We start from the raw sequence: 27,500 nt of genomic DNA, 5'->3' as shown, positions 1-27,500 counted from the left end.
ATCCCTGTTCACAGCCGTTGCAAACAGCAAGATCGCTTGATTTCAGTGATTTAGTTAGCGCAGGCGTATGATTTACAAATGTTTTGGTACTGATCGCAAGAACAAGAAAAAGTGTCTGAATCACCACTACACTAGATAAAATACTCAGGGAGAACTCAAAACAGAAAATTCTGTTCGGGCGACTTGCGTGGATAAAAAGCTGTGACTCTGAACGAGATAATATTTAGCGGGTTTCTTTCAGGCTGAATTCGACTTGATTTTAAGCAGCTTTGATCTTGGCTAAACTTTAAGGAAGCGACTACAGCATACATAAATTCGACCTCTTACAATTATCGCCGTTGCCACCATGTCACAACTTGCACTCTGGTTTAATTTAAAATTAAAAAATAAACTCGATAATCTATGAGACCTTAGGTCTAGATTTGGTTCATTATGATAGGGTCCACGAAAAATAGACAGTAATTCCTACCTGGACCTGGCCATACTCAGCTTCCAATGAATGATTTGTAATTTGTAATTAAAGTGAAATTGTTAGCACTCTTTGACTTACGATTCCTACCCGCTTCTTGCGACTCGTATTATCTCCCCCCACGACTTCCTTATGAATTTGTGATATACATGTAGAAAGAATTTGGATTTCAACCTACCAACGTGATTGGTCTAAATGAAAAAAAAAATATATGCATGAACAGAAATTTTCTAAATTTAGCCCATGCCAGTTTCTTCACCTGAACTTCACAAAAATGTGAAACCAACTGGAAAGAAAGACATACATTTAGTCAACCGTGTAGGTTAACTAAAGTGGAAGGTATAACAACTATCAATGCGTTAGTTGACACACTCAGAGCTGAAGTTCACCGAAAGCTGTCCTGTTCTGATCGAGAGGAAATCGCGATCCTGATGCGTTCCGTAAAGACGAGTGATATCATTGCAATGTTAATTTTGTAATATTCTTCCGTACATTGTACGAAAAATGGGCAAAACAAATTGACTGAAGAATAGGCCATTTTACAGTTGTTTGCTCAGCGACCTAGCCTATGAATGGCTGTGAGGCTGCCGGTGACCTTTCATTAGGGAGCTTACGAAACGAGGACGGGGACGGCAACGAGGACTTCATTTTAAAATACGAGCTCGCGTTATTCATATCACCACGAAACTGTTTCATGTCGTTTCGCGTTAAAAATGTGTAGTAACTGTCGAGGAATTAAACTGGTATGAGTGAGTTGGAAGCGTAGAGAGAGAACTGAAAATTCATCGTCATGTGCTAACGTCCTCCACAGAACCTTGAATTTGGTCATTTCACGTCGTCATTTAGGAGATGACGGCAAAGAAATGTACCAAAATGTAGAACACTCGTGCAGAGCGTGCAGAGCCATTGTTTTTGCTCACTAAACCTATTGTTTTGTAGCGTCGTCGTTGCCGTCGGCGTCGTCGTTTCGTAAGCTCCCTATTGACACAGCCCCGACTGCTTTTATCATGCAAATTGTGTTGTTATAATTCTAATTAGTCCGTATTAATATTACAAAAGCACGGAGGTTTGTATCAAAACAGGGTCACCGGCAGCCTCGCTTCCATTCGTAGGCCAGGTAACTTAGCTAGAACTGTAAAATGGTCTATTGCTCGTTTCGCTTTAAGATACTCTATGCGTTGTGAGTTCTCTGATTGGTGGTTTGATCTGCACTACTCCAACATAATAGCTGAGAATTCTTTTAGTCAGAAACTGCTGGTGACGTTGACTTTTGACTTGCGTTGACTTTTCGACTTGATTTTAGGGAGCTATCATCTTGGCTTAAGTTTAACTTTCTTTGGAGCTCGTATCTGTTCACGCTTGATAAACAGCCTTTCACAACATTTAACACCGCAAGTATATGTTGCAGAAAACAATAGCATTCAGCGCGATGTATGTTTATTGAATCTTAAATGGCACAAGTCAAAGAATTTTTCTCAGTCCATTCAGGAGTATGGCCATGACGCGTTAAAAACGGTACGAAGATATGAGAAAGATCTCTCCCGCTATAACAATAATTGGCATTCGACATTGCTTTCCCACAGAAATGCAAGCTTTTCCACATGGCCGGGCATTTCAGAATCGCTCCAACACACCATAGGATCAGAAAAACCAAGTTACGAAAAATGTCCGTAGCTCACAAAACCCAGCGCGTTGATCAGGAGCTCCCTTTAGAGCTTAAAGAATCCCCGTTGACAACCGCTGCAAACAGTACGATAGCTCGATTTCAGTGACTTAGCGCAGATGTATGATTTAGAAATGTTTTGATACGGATCGCAAGAACAAGAAAAAGTGTCTGAATCACCACTACATTAAATAAAATACTCAGCGAGAACGCAAAAGAGAAAATTCTGTCCCAGCGACTTGCGTGGATAAAAAGCTGTGACTCTGAACGAGATAATATTTAGCGGGTTTCTTTCAGGCTGAATTCGACTTGATTTTAAGCAGCTTTGATCTTGGCTAAACTTTAAGGAAGCGACTACAGCATGCATAAATTCGACCTCTTACAATTATCGCCGTTGCCACCATGTCACAACTTGCACTCTGGTTTAATTTAAAATTAAAAAATAAACTCGATAATCTATGAGACCTTAGGTCTAGATTTGGTTCATTATGATAGGGTCCACGAAAAATAGACAGTAATTCCTACCTGGACCTGGCCATACTCAGCTTCCAATGAATGATTTGTAATTTGTAATTAAAGTGAAATTTTTAAGACTCTTTGACTTATGATTCCTACCCGCTTCTTGCGACTTGTATTATCTCCCCCCACGACTTTCTTATGAATTTGTGATATACATGTAGAGAGAATCTGGAGTTCAACCTACCAACGTGATTGGTCTAAATGAAAAAAAATATATGCATGAACAGAAATTTTCTAAATTTAGCCCATGCCAGTTTCTTCACCTGAACGTCACAAAAATGTGAAACCAACTGGAAAGAAAGACATACATTTAGTCAACCGTGTAGGTTAACTAAAGTGGAAGGTATAACTATCAATGTGTTGGTTGACACACTCAGAGCTGAAGTTGACCGAAAGCTGTCCTGTTCTGATCGAGAGGAGATCGCGATCATGATGCCTTCCGTAAAGACGAGTGATGATCATTACAATGTTTATTTTGTAATATTCTTCCGTACATTGTACGAAAAATGGGCAAAACATATTGACTGAAGAATTGTTCGGTCCGCTTTAAGACCCTCTATATGCTTTGTCAGTTCTCTGATTCGTGGTTTGATCTGCACTACTTAGTACTACAACATAACAATACCTGAGAATTCTGTTAGTCAGAAACTACTGGTGACGAGATATATATTTTAACCACATAAGTAACAATATTTTGGCTCATTGTTTACTGCGACAACAAACATGATTTTGAGATCCATTAATCCACACAATTCCTATATTAATATACACTCCTTATTTGTTTTGCCAATAACAATAATGTTTAATTCTATATAACTCGTTCTTTAAGATCTTTTGACTAATTCGCTTGTTCTTAAAATGTGCAGCCCTTAAATCTGTAGTTGCTCCAAGTTCTCAGTCGAAATCGCTAGTTTACAAACCAAAGAGCCTACATAGCTAGTGGGATGTTTTAACGCACGAAGGCGACTGCCTTCGAGATATTTTATCACAAAATGATTTCAACACTGGCGAATATCGAGCGAGTACGATGGTTCCTTCGTTTCTTTTGGAAGACAATCGCTCTCGTGGGTGTTTAAATGATCCCGCGATAAAACACCCCGCCCGCTACGCAGGTTATTTGGCCCGCGTTTCTGTTCACGCTTGATAAATCGCCTTTCACGACATTCAGTACCACAAGTACATAGTTCAGAAAACAATAGCATTCTGCGCGATGTATTTTTCAAACTCAAATGGCCCAAGTCAAAGATTTATTTATGAGATTATTCAGCCGTATTGCCATGACACGTTAAAAACGGTACGAAGATATAAGAAAGATGGATATGTGATATGCAGGCTTTTCCACTTGGCCCGGCATTCTAGAATGGCTCTAATACAAGCGCAATTTCTACCATAAGATCACCAGAAACAAAGTTACAAAAAATGTCTTTAGGTCATAAAATGCAGCGCGCTGATCGGGAGCTCACTTTACAGCTCAAAGAATCCCCGTTGACAACCGTTGCAAACAGTAAGATAGCTTGATTCTAGTGACTTAGCGCAGATGTATGATTTAGAAATATGTTCATACGCAATGCTAGAACAACAAAAAGTGTCTGAATCACTATTACATTAGACAAAATACTCTGAGAGAACTCAAAAGAGAAAAATCTGTTCGAGCGATTTGCGTGGATAAAAAAATGTGACTCTGAACGAGATAATATTTAGCGGGTTTCTTTCAGGCTGAATTCGACTTTATTTTAAGCAGCTTTGATCTTGGCTAAACTTTAAGTAAGCGACTACAGCATACATAAATTCGACCTCTTAAAATTATCGCCGTTGCCACCATGACACAACTTGCACTCTGGTTTAATTTAAAATTAAAAAATAAACTCGATAATCTATGAGACCTTAGGTCTATATTTGGTTCATTATGATAGGGTCCACGAAAAATAGACAGTAATTCCTACCTGGACCTGGCCATACTTAGCTTCCAATGAATGATTTGTAATTTGTAATTAAAGTGAAATTTTTAAGACTCTTTGACTTATGATTCCTACCCGCTTCTTGCGACTTGTATTATCTCCCCCCACGACTTCCTTATGAATTTGTGATATACATGTAGAGAGAATTTGGAGTTCAACCTACCAACGTGATTGGTCTAAATGAAAAAAAAATATATGCATGAACAGAAATTTTCTAAATTTAGCCCATGCCAGTTTCTTCACCTGAACGTCACAAAAATGTGAAACCAACTGGAAAGAAAGACATACATTTAGTCAACCGTGTAGGTTAACTAAAGTGGAAGGTATAACTATCAATGTGTTGGTTGACACACTCAGAGCTGAAGTTGACCGAAAGCTGTCCTGTTCTGATCGAGAGGAGATCGCGATCATGATGCCTTCCGTAAAGACGAGTGATGATCATTACAATGTTTATTTTGTAATATTCTTCCGTACATTGTACGAAAAATGGGCAAAACATATTGACTGAAGAATTGTTCGGTCCGCTTTAAGACCCTCTATATGCTTTGTCAGTTCTCTGATTCGTGGTTTGATCTGCACTACTCCAACACAATACCTGAGAATTCTGTTAGTCAGAAACTACTGGTGACGAGATATATATTTTAACCACATATGTAACAATATTTTGGGCTATCGTTTACTGCGACAACAATCATGATTTTGAGATCCATTAATCCACATAATTCCTATACACTCCTTATTTGTTTTGCCAATAACAGTAATGTCTAATTCTATATAACTCGTTCTTTAAGATCTTTTGACTAATTCGCTTGTTCTTAAAATGTGCAGCCCTTAAATCTGTAGTTGCTCCAAGTTCTCAGTCGAAATCGCTAGTTTACAAACCAAAGAGCCTACATAGCTAGTGGGATGTTTTAACGCACGAAGGCGACTGCCTTCGAGATATTTTATCACAAAATGATTTCAACACTCGCGAATATCGAGCGAGTACGATGGTTCCTTCGTTTCTTTTGGAAGACAATCGCTCTCATGGGTGTTTAAATGATCCCACGATAAAACACCCCGCCCGCTACGCAGGTTATTTGGCCCGCGTTTCTGTTCACGCGTGATGAATCGCCTTTCACAACATTTAGTACCACAAGTACATAGTTCAGAAAACAATAGCATTCTGCGCGATGTATTTTTCAAACTTAAATGGCCCAAGTCAAAGATTTCTTTATGAGATTATTCAGCCGTATTGCCATGACACGTTAAAAACGGTACGAAGATATAAGAAAGATGGATATGTGATATGCAGGCTTTTCCACTTGGCCCGGCATTCTAGAATGGCTCTAATACAAGCGCAATTTCTACCATAAGATCACATTAAACAAAGTTACAAGAAATGTCTTTAGGTCATAAAATGCAGCGCGCTGATCGGGAGCTCACTTTCCAGCTCAAAGAATCCCCGTTGACAACAGTTGCAAACAGTAAGATAGCTTGATTCTAGTGACTTAGCGCAGATGTATGATTTAGAAATATGTTCATACGCAATGCTAGAACTACAAAAAGTGTCTGAATCACTATTACATTAGACAAAATACTCGGAGAGAACTCAAAAGAGAAAAATCTGTTGGAGCGATTTGAGTGGATAAAAAACTGTGACTCTGAACGAGATAATATTTAGCGGGTTTCTTTCAGGCTGAATTCGACTTGATTTTAAGCAGCTTTGATCTTGGCTAAACTTTAAGTAAGCGACTACAGCATACATAAATTCGACCTCTTAAAATTATCGCCGTTGCCACCATGACACAACTTGCACTCTGGTTTAAGTTAAAATTAAAAAATAAACTCGATAATCTATGAGACCTTAGGTCTAGATTTGGTTCATTGTGATAGGGTCCACGAAAAATAGACAGTAATTCCTACCTGAACCTGGCCATACTCAGCTTCCAATGAATGATTTGTAATTTGTAATTAAAGTGAAATTGTTAAGACTCTTTGACTTATGATTCCTACCCGCTTCTTACGACTTGTATTATCTCTCTCCACTACCGTCTTACGAATTTGTGATATATATGTATATGTGATATACATGTAGAGAGAATTTGGAGTTCAACCTACCAACGTGATTGGTCTAAATGAAAAAAAAAATGCATCAACAGGAATTTTCTAAATTTAGCCCATGCCAGCTTCTTCAGCTGAACTTCACAAACTGGAAAGAAAGACATACATTTAGTCAACCGTGTAGGTTAACTGAAGTGGAAGGTATAACAACTATCAATGTGTTGGTTGCCACACTCAGAGCTGAAGTTCACCGAAAGCTGTCCTGTTTTGATCGAGAGGAGATCGCGATCCTAATGCGTTCCGTAAAGACGAGTGATGATCATTGCAATGTTAGTTTTGTGATATTCTTCCGTACATTGTACGAAAAATGGGCAAAACAAATTGACTGAAGAATTGCTCGTTTCGCTTTAAGATACTCTATGCTTTGTCAGTTCTCTGATTGGTGGTTTGATCTGCACTACTCCAACATAATAGCTGAGAATTCTTTTAGTCAGAAACTGCTGGTGACGTTGACTTTTGACTTGCGTTGACTTTTCGACTTGATTTTACGGAGCTTTCATCTTGGCTAAACTTTAACTTTCTTTGGAGCTCGTATCTGTTCACGCTTGATAAACCGCCTTCCACAACATTTAACACCGCAAGTATATGTTGCAGAAAACAATAGCATTCAGCGCGATGGCACAAGTCAAAGAATTTTTCTGAGTCCATTCAGGAGTATGTCCATGACACGTTAAAAACGGTACGAAGATATGAGAAAGATCTCTCCCGCTATAACACTAAATGGCATTCTACATTGCTTTCCTACAGAAATGCAGGCTTTTCCATACGGCCGGGCATTCTAGAATCGCTCCTACACACCATAGGATCAGAAAAACCAAGTTACGAAAAATGTTCGTAGCTCAGAAAACGCAGCGCGTTGATCGGGAGCTCTCTTTAAAGCGCGAAGAATCCCCGTTTAGAACCGTTGCAAACAGTAAGATCCAGCGATGTATCCAGGTTTTCAAATTTGGGGGTCCTCTGGACCCCTTTTTGAAAAATTTGGGGGTCCATTGCAAAATTTTGGGGGTCCAGCTAATTAATATTCAAGAATATGCGATCTATTGCCTCTTAATTGCTGTTGCAGTACCCTTTCAGATTTTTAATTGCACAAAAGTAAAGTCTTATCCCTCCCAACAAATATGTACTTAAAATGATCAATTTCTTTGAAACTGTTGTGCCTGTTGATTCATCGATCAAAATGTATGGGCTGTCGACGCTCCATCAACCACACTAAAATCCGTATGCTGTAGGAGCTGTTGGCTCCAGTTGATAAATGATCTAGATCTCCACAGAAAAAAAAAACAGAACTGAATCTCAATTTTCCATAAAAGAGCATCATTTATTTTAACTACACTTGAGGCGTAATTTAGGAACAAAAGAGTAAACAAATGTTAGCGATCGCTGCACAATTCATCGTCGGCCCGTGCGGCCGTGGCTTCGCCATGGCCAATGTTAATAATCAAGCGATTGAATACATTCAAGTTTCATGTTCATCACACTAACTCCGAAAAAAAGTTGCATAATTTGCAAAACAGACAAGTTACGTGCAAAACAAGAACCGAGACGACGATGACACGTGCGCGCCCGGAATTAATTTTTTTATCAACAGGGTCGCACAAAACAAAAATTTAACATACTTTGCCTTTGGATTCTCTGTTATTTCGCTCACGATAAGCGAACTAATGCTTGAAATTTACTTGGAAAGCATGCAACAAACTGAACTTGGACCGAAATGTTTTATTATCACTGGCGGCAGATCGAAAGTGTCGCCGATTGCCTCACGTAAAAAACAGCTCAGATCATGTCACGCAACACGTGCGAATTCAAAACTCGACTTCTGAAGCTGGACATAATGGTTGACAAAATGAAATTATTGGACTACGAAAATCCGAAAATAGCAGCTAACCTTGAAATTTAAGGAACTCAATCATTTCTCCGTTGTGAGAAATGGGAATGTTCAATTTCCTTGTGAAATACGCCGTTCGCATGTTTTTCCTGGCGTTGGTAATTTGCATAAACATTCGATTTTTTTTCTGCGTTCAATTGGACCCTTTGTTCCATATTCTATGCGTCCAAAAGGAAAACAAGTGCGTCCCAGGACGCAACGACGCACTCTGGATACATCCCTGATTTAGATCGCTCGATTTCAGTGACTTAGCGCAGATGTATGATTTAGAAATGTTTTGATACGGATCGCTAGAACACGAAAAAGTGTCTGAATCACCACTACATCAGATAAAATACTCAGAGAAAACTCAAAAGAGAAAAATCTGTTCGGGCGATTTGCGTGGATAAAAAACTGTAACTCTGAACGAGATAATATTTAGCGGGTTTCTTTCAGGCTGAATTCGACTTGATTTTAAGGAGCTTTCATCTTGGCTAAACTTTAAGGAAGCGACTACAGCATACACAAATTCGACCTCTTGAAAATTATCGCCGTTGCCACGATGACACGACTTGCACTCTGGTTTAATTTAAAATTAAAAAATAAACTCGATAATCTATGAGACCTTAGGTCTAGATTTGGTTCATTATGATAGGGTCCACGAAAAATAGACAGTAATTCCTACCTGGACCTAGCCATACTCAGCTTCCAATGAATGATTTGTAATTTGTAATTAAAGTGAAATTGTTAAGTCTCTTTGACTTACGATTCCTACCCGCTTCCTTCGATTCGTATTAACTCCCTCCGCTACCCTCTTATGAATTTCTGATATACATGTAGAGAGAATTTTGGGTTCAACCTACCAACGTGATTGGTCTAAATGAAAAAAAAAAAATATCCATCAACAGAAATTTTCTAAATTTAACCAATGGCAGGTTCTTCAGCTGAACTTCACAAAAATGTGAAACCAACTGGAAAGAAAGACATACATTTAGTCAACCGTGTAGGTTAACTGAAGTGGAAGGTATAACAACTATCAATGCGTTGGTTGACACACTCAGAGCTGAAGTTCACCGAAAGCTGTCCTGTTCTGATCGAGAGGAGATCGCGATCCTGATGCGTTCCGTAAAGACGAGTGATACCATTGCAATGTTAATTTTGTAATATTCTTCCGTACATTGTACGAAAAATGGGCAAAACATATTGACTGAAGAATTGCTCGGTCCGCTTTAAGACCCTCTATATGCTTTGTCAGTCAGTTCTCAGATTCGTGGTTTGATCTGCACTACTCCAACACAATACCTGAGAATTCTTTTAGTCAGAAACTACCGGTGACGAGATATATATTTTAACAACATAAGTAACAATATTCTGGCTCATTGTTTACTGCGACAACAAACAAGATTTTGAGATCCATTAATCCACACAATTCCTATATTAATATACACTCCTTATTTGTTTTGCCAATAACAATAATGTCTAATTCTATATAACTCGTTCTTTAAGATCTTTTGACTAATTCGCTTGTTCTTAAAATGTGCGGCCCTTAAATCTGTAGCTGCTCCAAGTTCTCAGTCGAAATCGCTAGTCTACAAACCAAAGAGCCTACAGAGCTAGTGGGATGTTTTAACGCACGAAGGCGACTGCCTTCGAGATATTTTATCACAAAATGATTTCAACACTCGCGAATATCGAGCGAGTACGATGGTTCTTTCGTTTCTTTTGGAAGACAATCGCTCTCGTGGGTGTTTAAATGATCCCGCGATAAAACACCCCGCCCGCTACGCAGGTTATTTGGCCCGCGTTTCTGTTCACGCTTGATAAATCGCCTTTCACGACATTTAGTACCACAAGTACATAGTTCAGAAAACAATAGCATTCTGCGCAATGTATTTTTCAAACTCAAATGGCCCAAGTCAAAGATTTATTTATGAGATTATTCAGCCGTATTGCCATGACACGTTAAAAACGGTACGAAGATATAAGAAAGATGGATATGTGATATGCAGGCTTTTCCACTTGGCCCGGCATTCTAGAATGGCTCTAATACAAGCGCAATTTCTACCATAAGATCACCAGAAACAAAGTTACAAAAAATGTCTTTAGGTCATAAAATGCAGCGCGCTCATCGGGAGCTCACTTTACAGCTCAAAGAATCCCCGTTGACAACCGTTGCAAACAGTAAGATAGCTTGATTCTAGTGACTTAGCGCAGATGTATGATTTAGAAATATGTTCATACGCAATGCTAGAACAACAAAAAGTGTCTGAATCACTATTACATTACACAAAATACTCGGAGAGAACTCAAAAGAGAAAAATCTGTTCCAGCGATTTGCGTGGATAAAAAACTGTCGCTCTTAACCAGATAATATTTAGCGGGTTTCTTTCAGGCTGAATTCGACTTGATTTTAAGGAGCTTTCATCTTGGCTAAACTTTAAGGAAGCGACTACAGCATACATAAATTCGACCTCTTGAAAATTATCGCCGTTGCCACCATGACACAACTTGCACTCTGGTTTAATTTAAAATTAAAAAATAAACTCGATAATCTATGAGACCTTAGGTCTAGATTTGGTTCATTATGATAGGGTCCACGAAAAATAGACAGTAATTCCTACCTGGACCTAGCCATACTCAGCTTCCAATGAATGATTTGTAATTTGTAATTAAAGTGAAATTGTTAAGTCTCTTTGACTTACGATTCCTACCCGCTTCCTTCGATTCGTATTAACTCCCTCCGCTACCCTCTTATGAATTTCTGATATACATGTAGAGAGAATTTTGGGTTCAACCTACCAACGTGATTGGTCTAAATGAAAAAAAAAAATATCCATCAACAGAAATTTTCTAAATTTAACCAATGGCAGTTTCTTCAGCTGAACTTCACAAAAATGTGAAACCAACTGGAAAGAAAGACATACATTTAGTCAACCGTGTAGGTTAACTGAAGTGGAAGGTATAACAACTATCAATGCGTTGGTTGACACACTCAGAGCTGAAGTTCACCGAAAGCTGTCCTGTTCTGATCGAGAGGAGATCGCGATCATGATGCCTTCCGTAAAGACGAGTGATACCATTGCAATGTTTATTTTGTAATATTCTTCCGTACATTGTACGAAAAATGGGCAAAACATATTGACTGAAGAATTGTTCGGTCCGCTTTAAGACCCTCTATATGCTTTGTCAGTTCTCTGATTCGTGGTTTGATCTGCACTACTCCAACACAATACCTGAGAATTCTTTTAGTCAGAAACTACCGGTGACGAGATATATATTTTAACAACATAAGTAACAATATTCTGGCTCATTGTTTACTGCGACAACAAACAAGATTTTGAGATCCATTAATCCACACAATTCCTATATAATATACACTCCTTATTTGTTTTGCCAATAACAATAATGTCTAATTCTATATAACTCGTTCTTTAAGATCTTTTGACTAATTCGCTTGTTCTTAAAATGTGCGGCCCTTAAATCTGTAGCTGCTCCAAGTTCTCAGTCGAAATCGCTAGTCTACAAACCAAAGAGCCTACAGAGCTAGTGGGATGTTTTAACGCACGAAGGCGACTGCCTTCGAGATATTTTATCACAAAATGATTTCAACACTCGCGAATATCGAGCGAGTACGATGGTTCTTTCGTTTCTTTTGGAAGACAATCGCTCTCGTGGGTGTTTAAATGATCCCGCGATAAAACACCCCGCCCGCTACGCAGGTTATTTGGCCCGCGTTTCTGTTCACGCTTGATAAATCGCCTTTCACGACATTTAGTACCACAAGTACATAGTTCAGAAAACAATAGCATTCTGCGCAATGTATTTTTCAAACTCAAATGGCCCAAGTCAAAGATTTATTTATGAGATTATTCAGCCGTATTGCCATGACACGTTAAAAACGGTACGAAGATATAAGAAAGATGGATATGTGATATGCAGGCTTTTCCACTTGGCCCGGCATTCTAGAATGGCTCTAATACAAGCGCAATTTCTACCATAAGATCACCAGAAACAAAGTTACAAAAAATGTCTTTAGGTCATAAAATGCAGCGCGCTCATCGGGAGCTCACTTTACAGCTCAAAGAATCCCCGTTGACAACCGTTGCAAACAGTAAGATAGCTTGATTCTAGTGACTTAGCGCAGATGTATGATTTAGAAATATGTTCATACGCAATGCTAGAACAACAAAAAGTGTCTGAATCACTATTACATTACACAAAATACTCGGAGAGAACTCAAAAGAGAAAAATCTGTTCCAGCGATTTGCGTGGATAAAAAACTGTAACTCTGAACGAGATAATATTTAGCGGGTTTCTTTCAGGCTGAATTCGACTTGATTTTAAGGAGCTTTGATCTTGGCCAAACTTTAAGGAAGCGACTACAGCATACATAAATTCGACCTCTTAAAATTATCGCCGTTGCCACCACGACACAACTTGCACTCTGGTTTCTTTTAAAATTAAAAATATAAACTCGATAATCTATGAGACCTTAGGTCTAGATTTGGTTCACTGTGATAAGGTCCACGAAAATCGATAGTAATTCCTACCTGAACCTGGCCATGCTCAGCTTCCAATGAATGATTTGTAATTTGTAATTAAAGTGAAATTGTTAAGACTCTTTGACTTACGATTCCTACCCGCTTCTTGCGACTCGTATTATCTCTCTCCACTACCCTCTTACGAATTTGTGATATACATGTAGAGAGAATTTGGAGTTCAACCTACCAACGTGATTGGTCTAAATGAAAAAAAAAATGCATCAACAGGAATTTTCTAAATTTAGCCCATGCCAGTTTCTTCAGCTGAACTTCACAAAAATGCGAAACCAACTGGAAAGAAAAACATACATTTAGTCAACCGTGTAGGTTAACTGAAGTGGAAGGTATAACAACTATCAATGTGTTGGTTGACACACTCAGAGCTGAAGTTGACCGAAAGCTGTCCTGTTCTGATCGAGAGGAGATCGCGATCATGATGAGACCGAATGCATAAATGGCGGCCAAAAAAATGTTCCTTTCTTTATGTTCTAATTAGCCTCACTAGCCTCGTTTGCATGGACAAAATACAAAAGAAAGATTGCTTGAGAGCGAGGCTAGTGAGTCTCATTAGCACATAGGAGAGAATACATTTTGGCCGCCATTTATACATTATTCTTCCGTACATTGTACGAAAAATGGGCAAAACATATTGACTGAAGAATTGTTCGGTCCGCTTTAAGACCCTCTATATGCTTTGTCAGTTCTCTGATTCGTGGTTTGATCTGCACTACTTAGTACTACAACATAACAATACCTGAGAATTCTGTTAGTCAGAAACTACTGGTGACGAGATATATATTTTAACCACATATGTAACAATATTTTGGGCTATCGTTTACTGCGACAACAATCATGATTTTGAGATCCATTAATCCACATAATTCCTATACACTCCTTATTTGTTTTGCCAATAACAGTAATGTCTAATTCTGTATGCCTCGTCCTTTAAGACCTTTTGACTAATTCGCTTGTGCTGAAACTGTGAGGCCCTTAAATCTGTAGTTGCTCTAAGTTCTCAGTCGAGATCGCTAGTTTACAAACAAAAAGCCTGCGTAGCTAGCAAAATGTTTTATCGCAGGGTTATTTAAACACGCATGAGAGCGACTGCCTTCGAGGTATTTTATCGCAAAATTATTTAAACATTCGCGAATATAGAGCGAGTACGATGGTTGCTTCGTTTCTTTTGGAAGACAATCGCTCCCCTGCATGTTTAAATAATCCTGCGATAAAACACAGCGCCAACTGGCCAGCGCGCTTCTGTTCACGCTTGACAAACGACCTTTCACAACATTTGGCACCGCAAGTATATGTTGAAGAAAAGAATAGCATTCTGCTCGATGTATTCTTCAAACTTAAATGGCCCAAGTCAAAGATTTTTTATGAGATTATTCAGCCGTATGGCCATGACCCGTTGAAAACGATAGGAAGATATAAGAAAGATCTCTCCCGGTATAAGAAAGTGGTACTCCACATTCCTTTCCTACAGAAAAGCAGGCTATTCCACATGGTTGAGCATTATAGAATTGCTCCAACACCAGCGCAATTTCCACCATAGGATCACAACAACCAAAGTTGCAAAAAATGTCTTTAGCTCATGAAATGCACGGCGTTGATCGGGAACTCTCTTTAGAGCGCAGATGTATGATTTAGAAATGTTTTGATACCCATCGCTAGAACAAGAAAAAGTATCTGAATCACTACTACATTAGATAAAATACTCGGAGAGAACTCAAGAGAGAAAAATCTGTTCAGGCGATTTGCGTGCATGAAAAACTTTCGCTATTAACGCGGGATACTTTAGGGCTGAATTCGACTTGATTTTAGGGAGTTTGTATCCTGACTAAACTTTAACTTCTTTTGGAACTCGTATCTGTTCATGCTTGATAAACCGCCTTTCACAGAATTTGGCACCGCAAGTATATGTTGCAGAAGACAATAGCATTCTGCTCGGTGTATTCTTATTGAAACTTAAATGGCCCAAGTCAAAGAAATTTTGTGAAACCATTCAGGAGTATGGCCATAACACGTTAAAAACGGTACGAAGATATAAGAAAGATCTTTCCCGCTATAAAAACGTAACATTCGACACTGCTTTCCTATAGAAATGGAGGCTATTCCACATGGCTCGGCATTGTAGAATCGTCCAACACAAGCGAGGATGACGTCTCCCAGTATAACACTAAGGGGCACTCGACATTGCTTTCCTACAGAAATGCAGGCTAGTCCACATTGCCGGGCATTTTAGAATCGCTCCAACACAAGCGCAATTTCTACCATAGGATCACAACAACCAAAGTTACGAAAAATGTCTTTAGCTCATGAAATGCACTTTCATTGAAACTTCTCTCTGAATCACCACTACATTACATAAAATACTCGGAGAGAACTCAAAAGAGAAAAATTTGTTCGGGCGATTTGCGTGGATGAAACACAGTCGCTATTACCAAGACAATATTTAGCGGGTTTTTTTCCAGGTTGAATTCGACTTGATTTTAGGGAGCTTTCCTTGTGACTCAACTTTCACTTTCTTTGGCGCACGGCCCTGTTTACGCTTGATAAACCGCCATCCACAAAACTTGGCCCCGGAAGTACATGTTGGGGAACACACTACCAGTCTGCGCGATGTGATTTTATTGAAATTTTAATGGCCCAAGTCAAAGAATTTCTGTGAGACCATTTAGTGGTATGGCCATAACACGTTAAAAACGGTACGAAGATATGAGAAAGATCTCTCCCGGTAAAAAAAAAAGTGGCATTTGACATTGCTTTCCAACATAAATGCAGCTATTCCACATGGCCGGGCATTGTAGAATCGCTCCAACACAAGCGCAATTTCCACCATAGGATCAGCAGAAATAGAGTTCCAAAAAATGTCTTTAGCTCATAAATTGCAGCGCGTTGATCATGAGCTCTCCCAGTAAAACACTAAGGGGCACTCGACATTGCTTTCCTACACAAATGCAGGCTAGTCCACATTGCCGGGCATTTTAGAATCGCTCCAACACAAGCGCAATTTCCACCATAGGATCAGGACAACCAAAATAACAAATAATGTTTTTAGCTCACGAAATGCAGCGCGTTGATCGGCAGCTTTCTTTAGAGTTCGAAGAATCCCCGTTGGCATCCGTTGCAAACAGTATGATATCTTGATTTTAATGACTTAGCGCAGATGTATGATTTAGAAATATCTTTATCCGCATCGCTAGAACAAGAAAAAGTGTCTTCATCACTATTACATTAGATAAAATACTCGGAGAGAAATCAAAAGAGAAAAATCTTTTCTGGCAAATTTGCGTAGTAAAAAACTGTCGCTAATAACGACATAGTATTTAGCTGGTTTCTTTCAGGCTGAATTCGACTTTATCTTAGGAAGCTTCTATTATGGCTAAACTTTCACTTTCTTTGGCACGCGTTTCTGTTCACGCCTGATAAATCGCCTTTCACAACATTTGGCACCGCAAGTACATAGTGCAGAAAAAATAGTATTCTGCGCGATGTATTCTTCAAACTTAAATGGCCCAAGACAAAGATTTTTTATGAGATTATTCAGCCGTATGGCCATGATACGTTAAAAACGGTACGAAGATATGAGAAAGATCTCTCCCGGTATAAAAAAGTGGCACTCGATATTGCTTTCCTACACACATACATCTCGTATTCACAAAAACTATGAAGATTTTGAACAAATGGTTAACCCTTTGACGTCCAAACCGGGCTAAACCGTCCAGACTTAGTATTTTACTCTGTCTAACGCCAGACTATTTTACTTGTCAATGGGGAACCACTCGGAGTTTAATGGACACCTAAATCTGTTTGTGTTGGCGTGTAGCTCCACCCGTGCGCAGACTCGAATGGGCGGTGTCGCATGCGTAAATGCTAACCTTGTAACCAAATTAAAAGAAAGGTGACAGAAATCAGCGGTATTTGTTTATTTCCGGTTACCCATTTCAAGGAATCATGAGCTGACATGCCGCGCTCATCGGAAAAACCTTCCGAGATTAGCATGTTTAGTTTGTATTATATTTGTTTGAGGTTGATGGAGAAAATTAAACAGATTTAAAGTTTTCTACATCTGCAAAGCATCTTTTATATAATGAAATTATTGCTGGGTACAAAAGTACAGGGAAAAGCAAACAATTAATTTAAGCTTAAAATTGTTTGTCTGATTCACTTGTGGTGATTTCTTTGGGGTTTCACGGTTTTGCATAAGGCCAAAATACACTCCCCCGATTGTCCGTCTCCTTTTTTGTTTCGTCAATAACTATAATGTCTAATTCGTTCTTTAAGAACTTTTGACTAATTTGCTTGTGGTGAGACTGCGCGGTCCTTAAATCTTTTCCCTGGCCTTCCCAACCGCGAGAAAACCGCGGTAAATCAGCCATCGCCAAAACATGTGTTTTTTTTCTCAAAAAATATTTAAAGTTAGGGGGAAAGCAATACATCATTTTAAAGCTAAGAAAGTAAGCTTTCCAAAAGCATATAACTTATTTACAGACAACTAAAACATTTTATCAAAACGAAAGTTGAAAGAAAAAATTAAACAAAAAAAAAACTAAAATAAGTTTTCCAGGCAAAAATTAATCATTTTAACGTTGATTACGAATTTTCGGATGCAAAACTAAAATTTTCCTCAATTCATCTGCTTTCTTGGACATAAATTTAACGGAAAAATGATGAGGCACGAATATTTTTGGATTTTTAGGAGTAATCGGACGAGCGATCAATGCGTAATATGATAATGCTATAAAAGTGTCAAATTTGCGACCCGTTGCTAACGGGAACGAGACAGATCGCATTACGCATAATTAACCTCTGTTTGCCAAAAACCACCCAAATAACCGATTTTTCGACGGAAAATTTATCCCAAAGGATAAAATTATCCACTGGACATGTAATCAGGGTAGATACGTTCGAACGAAAGCGAAAACAAGCGAATATTTTGAGGGAAAACACAATTCTGTGAGATCGAACGCGAAATAACATGTGGCGAAGACACACAATAAAATCGCTTTGAAAATAATCTTACCTTCTCAGCGATTTTAACGCTTGAAATTCCATCCAATGAACAACAATCCTATTCTTTATCCTTTCCGAGCCCTGTAGTGTAACTTTTTGGCCGAAAAACTTTAGTGAAACCGCTCCGCGATCGGTTGAAAATTTCGCTTCGCATGGCTTAATTAAGGACGTTCGCGCTAATTGTTTGTGCGCAACGTAACTGCGCAGGTAACGCGACTTTAATATGTCACGGATTACTTCGAGCATTAGTGAAGTTGAGGTTTGAAACCTTTCCAGAAACCGTGGACGATAAGTCTTGCACAGCGTTGGATAAGAGAAGATCGTGATCAGTCAAAATTGATTAAAAATACTTAGGAAAGTCAAGTAGACTATAACCTGCGATCAGGCTCTATTTTAGTTTCGCGTGGTACGTGGAGTTGGCGAAACGAAAAATAGAGCCTGACCAAATTCCTCTTCGAAATTCCTTCCGCCCACTTTTATTGATTGATTGACATGTCCTTCATCGGTCAATCAAATTTACTTTCATTATACCAATACACACAATTCCTTTAACGTGTTTGCCCATGAAGGTTTCTTTGGTGATTTTTTCGGGTAATATCTTCAGTTGCAGTGTATTTCTAGAATTGCGCGCAGTAAAATCATGATAAGTTTGGCTGTTAATTTTTTGATGGAGTACGAACAGTAAGATGGACTCGCAAAGTTTCTTTTATTGTTGTACAATTGATCTCTCTGGAAACATGCCACTTTAGTTTCTGGAGTGCGAGTTTTAAGTTAAATCAACTGGAAATATTATGAAGTGTGCAAACAAACCGTGTCATGCACAGTAAATAAATAAAGCCGTTTGATACACAGATATTCATTATCAAAACATGCATTCGTGTAACTTGCGATTTTATCAGCATCTCCTCTTGTTGATATATATGTCCCCTGTGTCATCCAAGAAACCAATATGCATCGGCTTTCATTGCCATTTGAAAGAACCAGCTATTTAGCTTTCAAAACATCAGGGAAGTTTGTGCCAAAGTACTTCCAACCCGATGGCCACAGAGCTCGACAACGGAATCGTTAATTTCACTCGTTCCAGAGATTCAAACCCGATTCTGGACAAGTTATGAGATGTTTCAGATGGCGTATCTCCATTTATACAAATAAAATCAAGTTGCACCGTCCACGGCATTGTAAGAACAAAAGGGAGCAAATTTTTCCGTACACTTATGGAGGATCAGTCTCGAGGACTTCGCGAGAGCTCCGCGCAATCACGATGGCATTTTCACTTCCGGCGTTTTAACAGCCAATCAGATCACGAGTTTGGTCGGCCAAAATTCAGCCGACCGTTCGGAATTCTTGAGAGACTTTTGGTCAGGTCCAATTTTAGCGAGCGACGACATAAGAGAACATATGGGCGAAGCTAAAAATGGGCCTGGTCGCAGGTTAAGTAGACCACTGCACGACTGATGTTCGCGTTGTTTTATCAGTCGTGCACTCGTCTACTTGACTTTCATAAATATTGTTCAAGCATTAGTTAAAATAACATGGCGACAAAAACGCCGGGGAAAAAATTCCAGGCCGGCAAAAGAATGGTACATTTATTTCCGAATCATCATGAAACGTTAAAGAGAAGTGAGCGGGAGGATGGAAAAGCTCTTTAAAAGGTTATCGCTGTAAAAAAAAAATGAAAACAGGCAGAATTAAAGCTTTAATTCAAAAAGAAATAATGTTTCTAAGCAAAGCCGCGCTGATCTACAGTATTTAGGTTGAAAAACCACTTTAAAGAGACGGTCAGCTTTCACTTGTTTTGCTGGGTACTACTATGTCCATACTCAAAAATTTCGATTTTCCGGGAATTTGTCGCGTTAGTCTAGTGGATATTGGAACATGCAAGGAGAAGCCGTCGATCCGAGTTCAACTCTTTGGCTCGCCTCTGAATCTTCTCTGCACATTGAAATGTTTGTTTCTTTGAAGTAGATTTGAACACTGAAGTAGATTGTATACGTCGTGTAAGTTGAATAAAAAGGGAAATGTCAGTTTGAAGGATAGAAATAAGTGATAACCGCGGCAAACACGTCGGAGAAAAATGCGAAATAGACAAGTGCTGACATTGGTTACATTGTTGGTGGCTTTTACTTTGCATATTTATAAATGCTCATCTCGCACGTGCGAAAAGAATTGTCACTTTCTGATTGGTTGTTTGTTTGTAAACTTAAGACTAACCCATGAACCCTGCTTGAGTATAACTAAAGTTAGTCTGTGTTGTTTTGGATCACCGAGGCGTAAATTTTCTAACTATGCTTAGAGCGAAAAGAGAAGCGGTCTCATTACCGAAATATCTAACTATAGTTATGCCCGTCTTAACTATAGTTAGTAGCCCAGATGTGACCTCAGCGATTATGGCCGCCGAGAAGGATTTCAACAGGAATTATATTTAGGCTCTATTCACAGCAGCTGTTGCTTCGAATTCAGATTTTTTTTTTTTTTCAAAAGAATTTTTTGCAAGGAAGAGCAGTGAGAATGCAATGCGAAGAATGGTTTGCTGAAAGAAGACATTATAGTTGTTCTGCGGGATTTGGCAATAGTGTTATTAGAAAAAATGCATCGTTCCACTTCCACTAGCCTCCTTCGCAGCCGGACGAGCCTAAAAACGGCTGCGAAGGAGGCTACACTTCCACCGACTCGAAAATGTTTGTAGTTATCGTAAGTCCTTTGGAATATATTCGGAAGCTATACGTCGGGAATCCAAAAAGAGCCGAATAGAACTTAGAGCTGCCCCAATCGGGGAATCAGCCGAGCTTGACAGAGAAATTCGACATTGTTTACGGAAGCGCTAAACAATGGTTTAGTGACACTTAAAAAATAATAGTTGAGTAGCTGCTGCTGGAAAACTATAATTTCTCAAAGTCCATTTTCCTCGGAGATATTAGCATCTTTGACTTTAATATTCGAGTTTAAAGAAAGTTTAATGTACTGTTGATTTGCTCCTGATAACATGATGGTTTAAACAGGGAAAACCGCATCAAATGTCAAGCGGGATTTGCAGAAATACTAATGAATGAAGGGGTAGTTTCTAAAGAAACTGTGGTGCTGCGTCGGTGGGGAAGTAGTATACAAAAATTTGGTTTATCAACGGAGTTGATAATGTAAATTGACCACCGTACAGAGATTCTAAAAGCTGACGTTTCGAGCGTTAGCCCTTCGTCAGAGCGAATCCAAAGGGCTAGCGAAGGGCTAACGCTCGAAACGTCAGCTTTTAGAATCTCTGTACGGTGGTCAATTTACATTATCAACTCCGTTGATAAACCAAATTTTTGCAGAAATACTAGTTGTTTTGAAGCCTCCCACGCAGACACTGGGGCTTTGGGAGGAACGCGTGGTGAAGCGTAAAGTGCGTCTGCGTGGGAGGCTAGTAGATTTGATTCTATGGATAAAGTCTGACTTCGCAGACATTCTAGCTAGAGTTCTATTTTGTTTTCGTCGTCTGTTGAATCGCAACTTGCAGGTAATTTCCGGTAAAATCTGATTGGCTGGCTCTTGACAGGTGGGCGGCAGAAAGAAATTGCATCAGGCGTATCTTTTCGCGCCTTCTCTAAAGGAAAGTACGCCTGATAACTATGGCCTGATCGCAGGGTATTTTCAACGTGCTTCTCTTGTTTTTGTTCTCACTGCCTCACTATCAAGCTGAATATTGATATTTCGAAAATAGCCCATTATATCGCACGTAAGGAACCCATGGGCACATGTACCGCGAAGCGCCGGAACGCAATGTTTAAAAAAAATGAAAAGCTGACAATCTGTAAAATTTGAAGGCCTGCATTAAATTAACTGAAATGTTTTGTAAAAACTCCTACTATACCTGTAAAATCTGGCCATATTTTCCCTACGAATAATTCTTCGAATGCTCTTAATTTTACGAATTGTCTTGATTAGTTCAAATCTTGCCGTAGATTTTTCAGTTCTGAAGGGTTCCACAATTTGAGCAAGACTCGTGCTCCCCGCTGTACTTGTCTCATTCGTTGGCGCTGTTTATATACCCCTGTTTAGTGAACCTGATTGGTTTGTTTTTCTTGCGGACAGTTAGTCAATATTCCTTCCGTTTTGTCGAAATTATCCATTATTCATAACTCGACATTCATTGTTGGATGTTATTTTTTCCGTATAGGTCTGACGTATGACGATATCAGAATGAAGGTTGTGCAACGGTAAGTGAATTTGCAGATTTCATGTAAACCCTTGTAAACAAAGTTACGCAAATTCCCGCAAATGAGGAGATTTCTAATATCCAATTTTCAGACGTGGTGCCTTGTGCAATGACCTAATTTTCTGTTGAGCGAATGATATTGATAAAATGACAAAAAGAAATTCAAATTTTGAGACCTGCCTTTCTGCAGCGGAGTTAGATGATCTCGGTCCTCTGACTCACACACGGCATTTGCATATTGCGAGTTCAAGCACGCGACGTTTTAGGAGCCACGCACGGTAACCGCAAATGAACATTTAGCATGCAAAGACATTAGTGTCTCCCAAAATACACACTGTATTAAACATCGCCTTCTCAGTTTTCCAGTTTTGACCTTTCGGCCGTTGAAAAGCAAGATATTATTTCCGTCATGCAAATAACGTATGCGTGACTTGTCAAGCAAGTGAACGTCGAATCACAAAGCGCGTAAGAATCTATCCAATCAGAAAGGGATACAGAAATCCCTGTTAGTCTTGTTAAGTATGAACCAGCTTTTCGGAACCGTTGCGCAGACTGACTATACCGGTGCTTTAGTCTGTCTGCGACGCAGGCTTTAAAAGAGTAAGTGTAAAAGAATGCGCCTGATCGCTGCTTACTCAACTGGGGAATCCCCTTACTGCTAACTGAACTCATCTGATTGGTTGATTATTTTTGGATCTCTGTTTATCTGGCATTAGAATGCTAATGATATGCATGGACACGAAATATTAGACCATATTACGTTCTTAATACCAAATCGTTTCTCAGTCAACTTCGAACAGCGGTGGTTGTTTTCCCAACATAACTATTTTCTTTTTCGCTCTGTTCCAGCATTACGTTGTGTCAGCAACGATCGTTTGGACGCTCGGTCGGTCTAAACGATCGTTTTCATCTATCCTTTTGTCGTAGATGGCTGAAAATCGACTGAAATATAATACAAGCAACGAACCTACAACTTTAGATCTCTCCGCTGTGGTAAAGAGCAGTGCGATTATGGCTAAATCGTAGAATAGCATAAACCGATTTAGCCGGGGGTACTATTCTCCGATTTACGTACCACTGAGATATTTACCTATTTTACGATTGCAGTCTCCGTTAGATGCTTTTGAAATCATGCTCCAATTCTCCGATTCTTCCGATTCTACGATTCTGCCGATTCAACGATATTATCTTAGATGCTTTAGTAATCATTCTCTGATTCTACGATTTTAATTGAGGTACGTCATTACATTATAAATCATGTCCCGATACTCCGATTTGTAAAATGTGAATCTAGATACCCCGTTTATACGCATTTCGCTATCGTTCGGCAGAGTTTTAACTCTCTCTCTGTTTTTTCATTTTTCATTTGTTATGCTACTTATAAAGTGTTCTTTCATAAAATCAGGTGTTCGAAGAAATGTAAATAGAGACTTCTAAATACGGTGTATTTTAAAATGATGGCTGTGAATCCAGAAAGGGAAGTTGGAAAATCAGTCCCCAAAACAGAGGCTAAACTGTGTGTTAAGCTTTAACGTTTCCACCTCTCGTCAAATTAAGTCGACTGAAAATAGTTAGCTGCACGAGTGGCCGCAAGCCTACTAGATCTCTCCACTGTGGTAAAACTAATGCATGATGCCATCGATCTGTTTGGTCAGTGAAACCACCTTCAAATTAATTCAGGATCACATGAACTACATTTACTAATTAAAGCATAAGGGAATCTTCTATTTCCTCTTAAATAGCGAAAATCAATATCTGAATAGAATTTTTGCTGTAAGAATTGAATTGATGCTGTCAATTATAACACTTGAAAGAACAGCTGTTTATTAATGATCGCGTTGTTATGCAGCTCAAGATATAAAGCGTTTTCAATCACGTGACCAGCAGCTATATTGGCTTTCTGAAACAAAAGAAAGTATTTGCATAAAAATAGAGTTCAATTCCCGGAGGATTAGTTTGGTACAACATCATGGCCGCCATTTCTTTGTTTTGGAAAACCAACATGGCCGCCGTGACGTCATGTGAAAACGCTCTAAGTTGTTATATCCTCAGGTAGCAGAGGCGCAATTACGTAATGGGTCATTTATTCCGAAACTCTATTACGTATCTCACCCCAGCGATAATAAACTACAGATTGAACAAACACCACAACTAATTAACTGACACAACACAACTAACACACGCACAGTTTCAGAAACAAGTACGCGAAACGCCGAAAGATTTTTAGCCAGACGTGATATTTAAAAATAATGTTATTTGAAAAGCTGACAGTCTGTAAAATCAGATGACCTCCATTTACTGAAATGTGAATAGTATTTCCTACCTGTAAAATCTGGCCATATTCTCCCTACGGATAATTCTTCGTATGCTGTTAAGTTTACGAGTCGGTTGAACCTCTAGCTCGATTGTTTGTTTTTAGATGGTTCAATTTTCAGCACTGATGGCCTCTACTACTGGCGTGCGCCATACACTCCTCTATCTACTCGGGTTGCTCAGGCTTTTAAATTCATTCCCCTGTTACTTGATATCGTTGACGCCAACGTCTTTAATGTGCCAACTTGAGCATTGATCATTGGCTGTCGAAACATGTGGTTGGCACATTTGAATAACAAAAACAATTTCTTGCATAGAAATAAAACACACTGCTTTTCCTTCATCTTGAGACTTAAAGCGCATTCCGTGCATTCCGGATCGAATTGGAATTTGGCAGTGTTGGTTTTTGAGAAAGAGGGGAAAAGCGGAGTACCTGGAGAAAAACCTCTCGGAGCAAGGAGAGAACCAACAACAAACTTAACCCACATATTTAACTATTGGAGGGTAATGTGGAGGGCTAGTTTTCTACCCTTGTAAACCATGTAAGCCTTAGCCAAACTAAAGGAATTGGGTCCACACAATGGCAGAAAAACTCTGACCAGGGCCACGTATGACACTGAGGCTGGGAATCGAACCCGGGCAACATTGGTGGGAGGCGAGTTCTCTCATCATCAGGGGCACCCAACGAATCTGTTCCTCACATTATCTGTTCCCCAGAGGAATCTTGCTGGCTGGCAAAAATACAGGTGTTTCGATGAGCTGGCTGGGAAATTTTGTTATTGATAGAGGTTTTGCCTGGGAATTACTGACTTTTTCTAGCATTTCAACCCGAGCTGGCTGTAGAAACTCTGAAGACTGAGGACGACTAAAAAAAAAAAAAAAAAAAAAAGAACCCGTTCCCTCTCCCAGAGAGTAGTCACAAACATACGACGGCTGGTCAGAGTGATTGCGCTTGCGGAAAAAAACCTGTTTTGTCCCGATTTTGTCGCTTTTGTTCGGTCGTTTTGGATCGAGGGATTTGAAAGCGCGCGGAATTCCTGGCTGGGAAATAAATTTGATCAGCTGGCTGGGAAACCAACCAATTTTATCTAGCTGGCTGGGAAATTTCTTGTGTGTCTTGCTGGGAAAAAGGAACAGATAATGTTTTCCCAGCAACACTGAAAAACACCTGAAAATGCCTTAATAACATTTATTTTCATTAACTGGGGTATAATAATACATTTCCCAACAAATTGGTCGTTGGGTGCCCCTGCATCATTGCGCCACCCCATCTCCCCTAATACTACAAATAATACAACTTTATTGGGCAAACACAAATTACTGGTAAAACAAGTAGTTTACAAAACCTTAACCTCTGAAATTACCTGTCTTTGTAAGTAACACTTCCGCGTCTCTTAATCCCACAATTTTCTGGGAGAGCAACCTCCCAGACCCTCGTAACGACTTGTGCCTCCCGTGAACGGCGCCGGTCGAAGCGGCTGAAATTGACGACACTTTTCCGTTTACGTGCACGTTACCGCGCACCGGTAGCTAAGTTGGTTGAGCATCGGGCTGTCACGCGGGAGGTCGCGGGTTCGAACCCCGGTGGGATCAACACTCAGGATCTTAAAATAACTGAGGAGAAAAGTTAAACTTTCAAGTCTTCTCGGATAAGGACTATAAACCGAAGGCCCCGTCTCACAAACATCTACCATGTTCATAAGTTTCCTGTGGGACGTTAAAGAACCCACACACTATTCGAGAAGAGTAGGGGATGCATGAAGTCCCCGGTGTTGTGGTTCTCTCCCGGTTCTCTCGAGCAGAAGTTACCGGCTTGGCAATGATTTCTCTAAAAAGGCTTGTGCTGTATGAGGCCACCTAAACAGAAACAGCCATAAGTCAAAACGGGTCTTTGCCGAGTGCTGGAACAATGTAAATGTGGATGATCGAATAAAAGTTCAATACATGTGACTGAGCTAGACTTGTGACGTCAGGTTTGATTTTCTCCGAGAACGAATGGAAACTAGGCTAAAGGTAGGACTGGATACCTGCTGAGTAACCGTGTCCTTCGACAAGGTTATGTCTTAGCGCGCACGGCATATCACCTTGCGAGAACTTGTGCCACAACTTTTGATCGCAGTGATCTCGTAACAAGTCAATTTAGTAAGCGCTTGCTTCCATCGCTCGAAAAAAACGTTTTACCTACCTTATGTCGATTTACGTATAGTCTTCTGGAAACTATGAATCGCTATGAGGAAATCGTTGCTGGTGTCCCTGTTCGTAAATCGTCGAATTATTGCCCATAGAGAGTTTTCATGTGACGTCACGGCGGCCATGTTGGTGTTCCATAACAAAGAAATGGCGGCGATGATGGTGTACCAAACCAATCCTCCGAAAATTGAACTCTATTTTTATCCAAACACTTTCTTTTGTTTCAGTAATCCAATATGGCTGCCGGTCACGTGAGTGCAAACGCTCTATAGGAACGCACCGTATTTCAAACAAATTCAAAGAACCTATTTTACTAAGTCATCTCTTAAATTTAGGATCGTTTGGTTTCGATAATCAGCGAATTATCAGTCATCGAGAACCTAATAAAATATACTGCGGGATAAAAGCACTAGTAAGCCATACATTCTTTTTTTTAAATTAGGATTTTTAAAGCAACATTCCTCAAGAATTATGTGATATATCGCGCTTAAATTGTCAGAGGAAGCTTAACTTATGGGAGGGAGTTTCATTTTCCAATGCTGATGATTTCTTGACCAATCGATTCAATTTTAATGATGGACATTCGCAACGAGGCAAAGCTTGTAATAAGCACAATGAACCCCATATCATATGACTTCCACTTTCTCATGCGATTCATGTGTTCTTTTTCGA

At 39.5% G+C, this 27,500-nt stretch overlaps 1 protein-coding gene across 1 annotated transcript in view; it reads right to left on the bottom strand.

Annotated features, from left to right (window-relative positions):
* The window catches only part of LOC138056992 (TNF receptor-associated factor 4-like), a 45,375-nt gene extending 27,082 nt beyond the window's left edge, over nucleotides 1-18,293 (bottom strand). The window contains exon 1 of the mRNA XM_068902997.1: nucleotides 18,144-18,293. Within this exon, the coding sequence (XP_068759098.1) occupies nucleotides 18,144-18,175 (32 nt within the window). The 5' untranslated portion in view covers nucleotides 18,176-18,293. The remainder of the gene's footprint in view (nucleotides 1-18,143) is intronic.
* Between the last annotated feature and the right edge of the window lie 9,207 nt (nucleotides 18,294-27,500).

The sequence above is a fragment of the Montipora capricornis genome, chromosome 7, assembly GCF_036669925.1.
Source record: "Montipora capricornis isolate CH-2021 chromosome 7, ASM3666992v2, whole genome shotgun sequence".
Classification (NCBI taxonomy): domain Eukaryota; kingdom Metazoa; phylum Cnidaria; class Anthozoa; order Scleractinia; family Acroporidae; genus Montipora; species Montipora capricornis.
The sequence above is the reverse complement of the archived record's forward strand: the minus strand, read 5'-3'. Positions and strand labels throughout refer to the sequence as shown.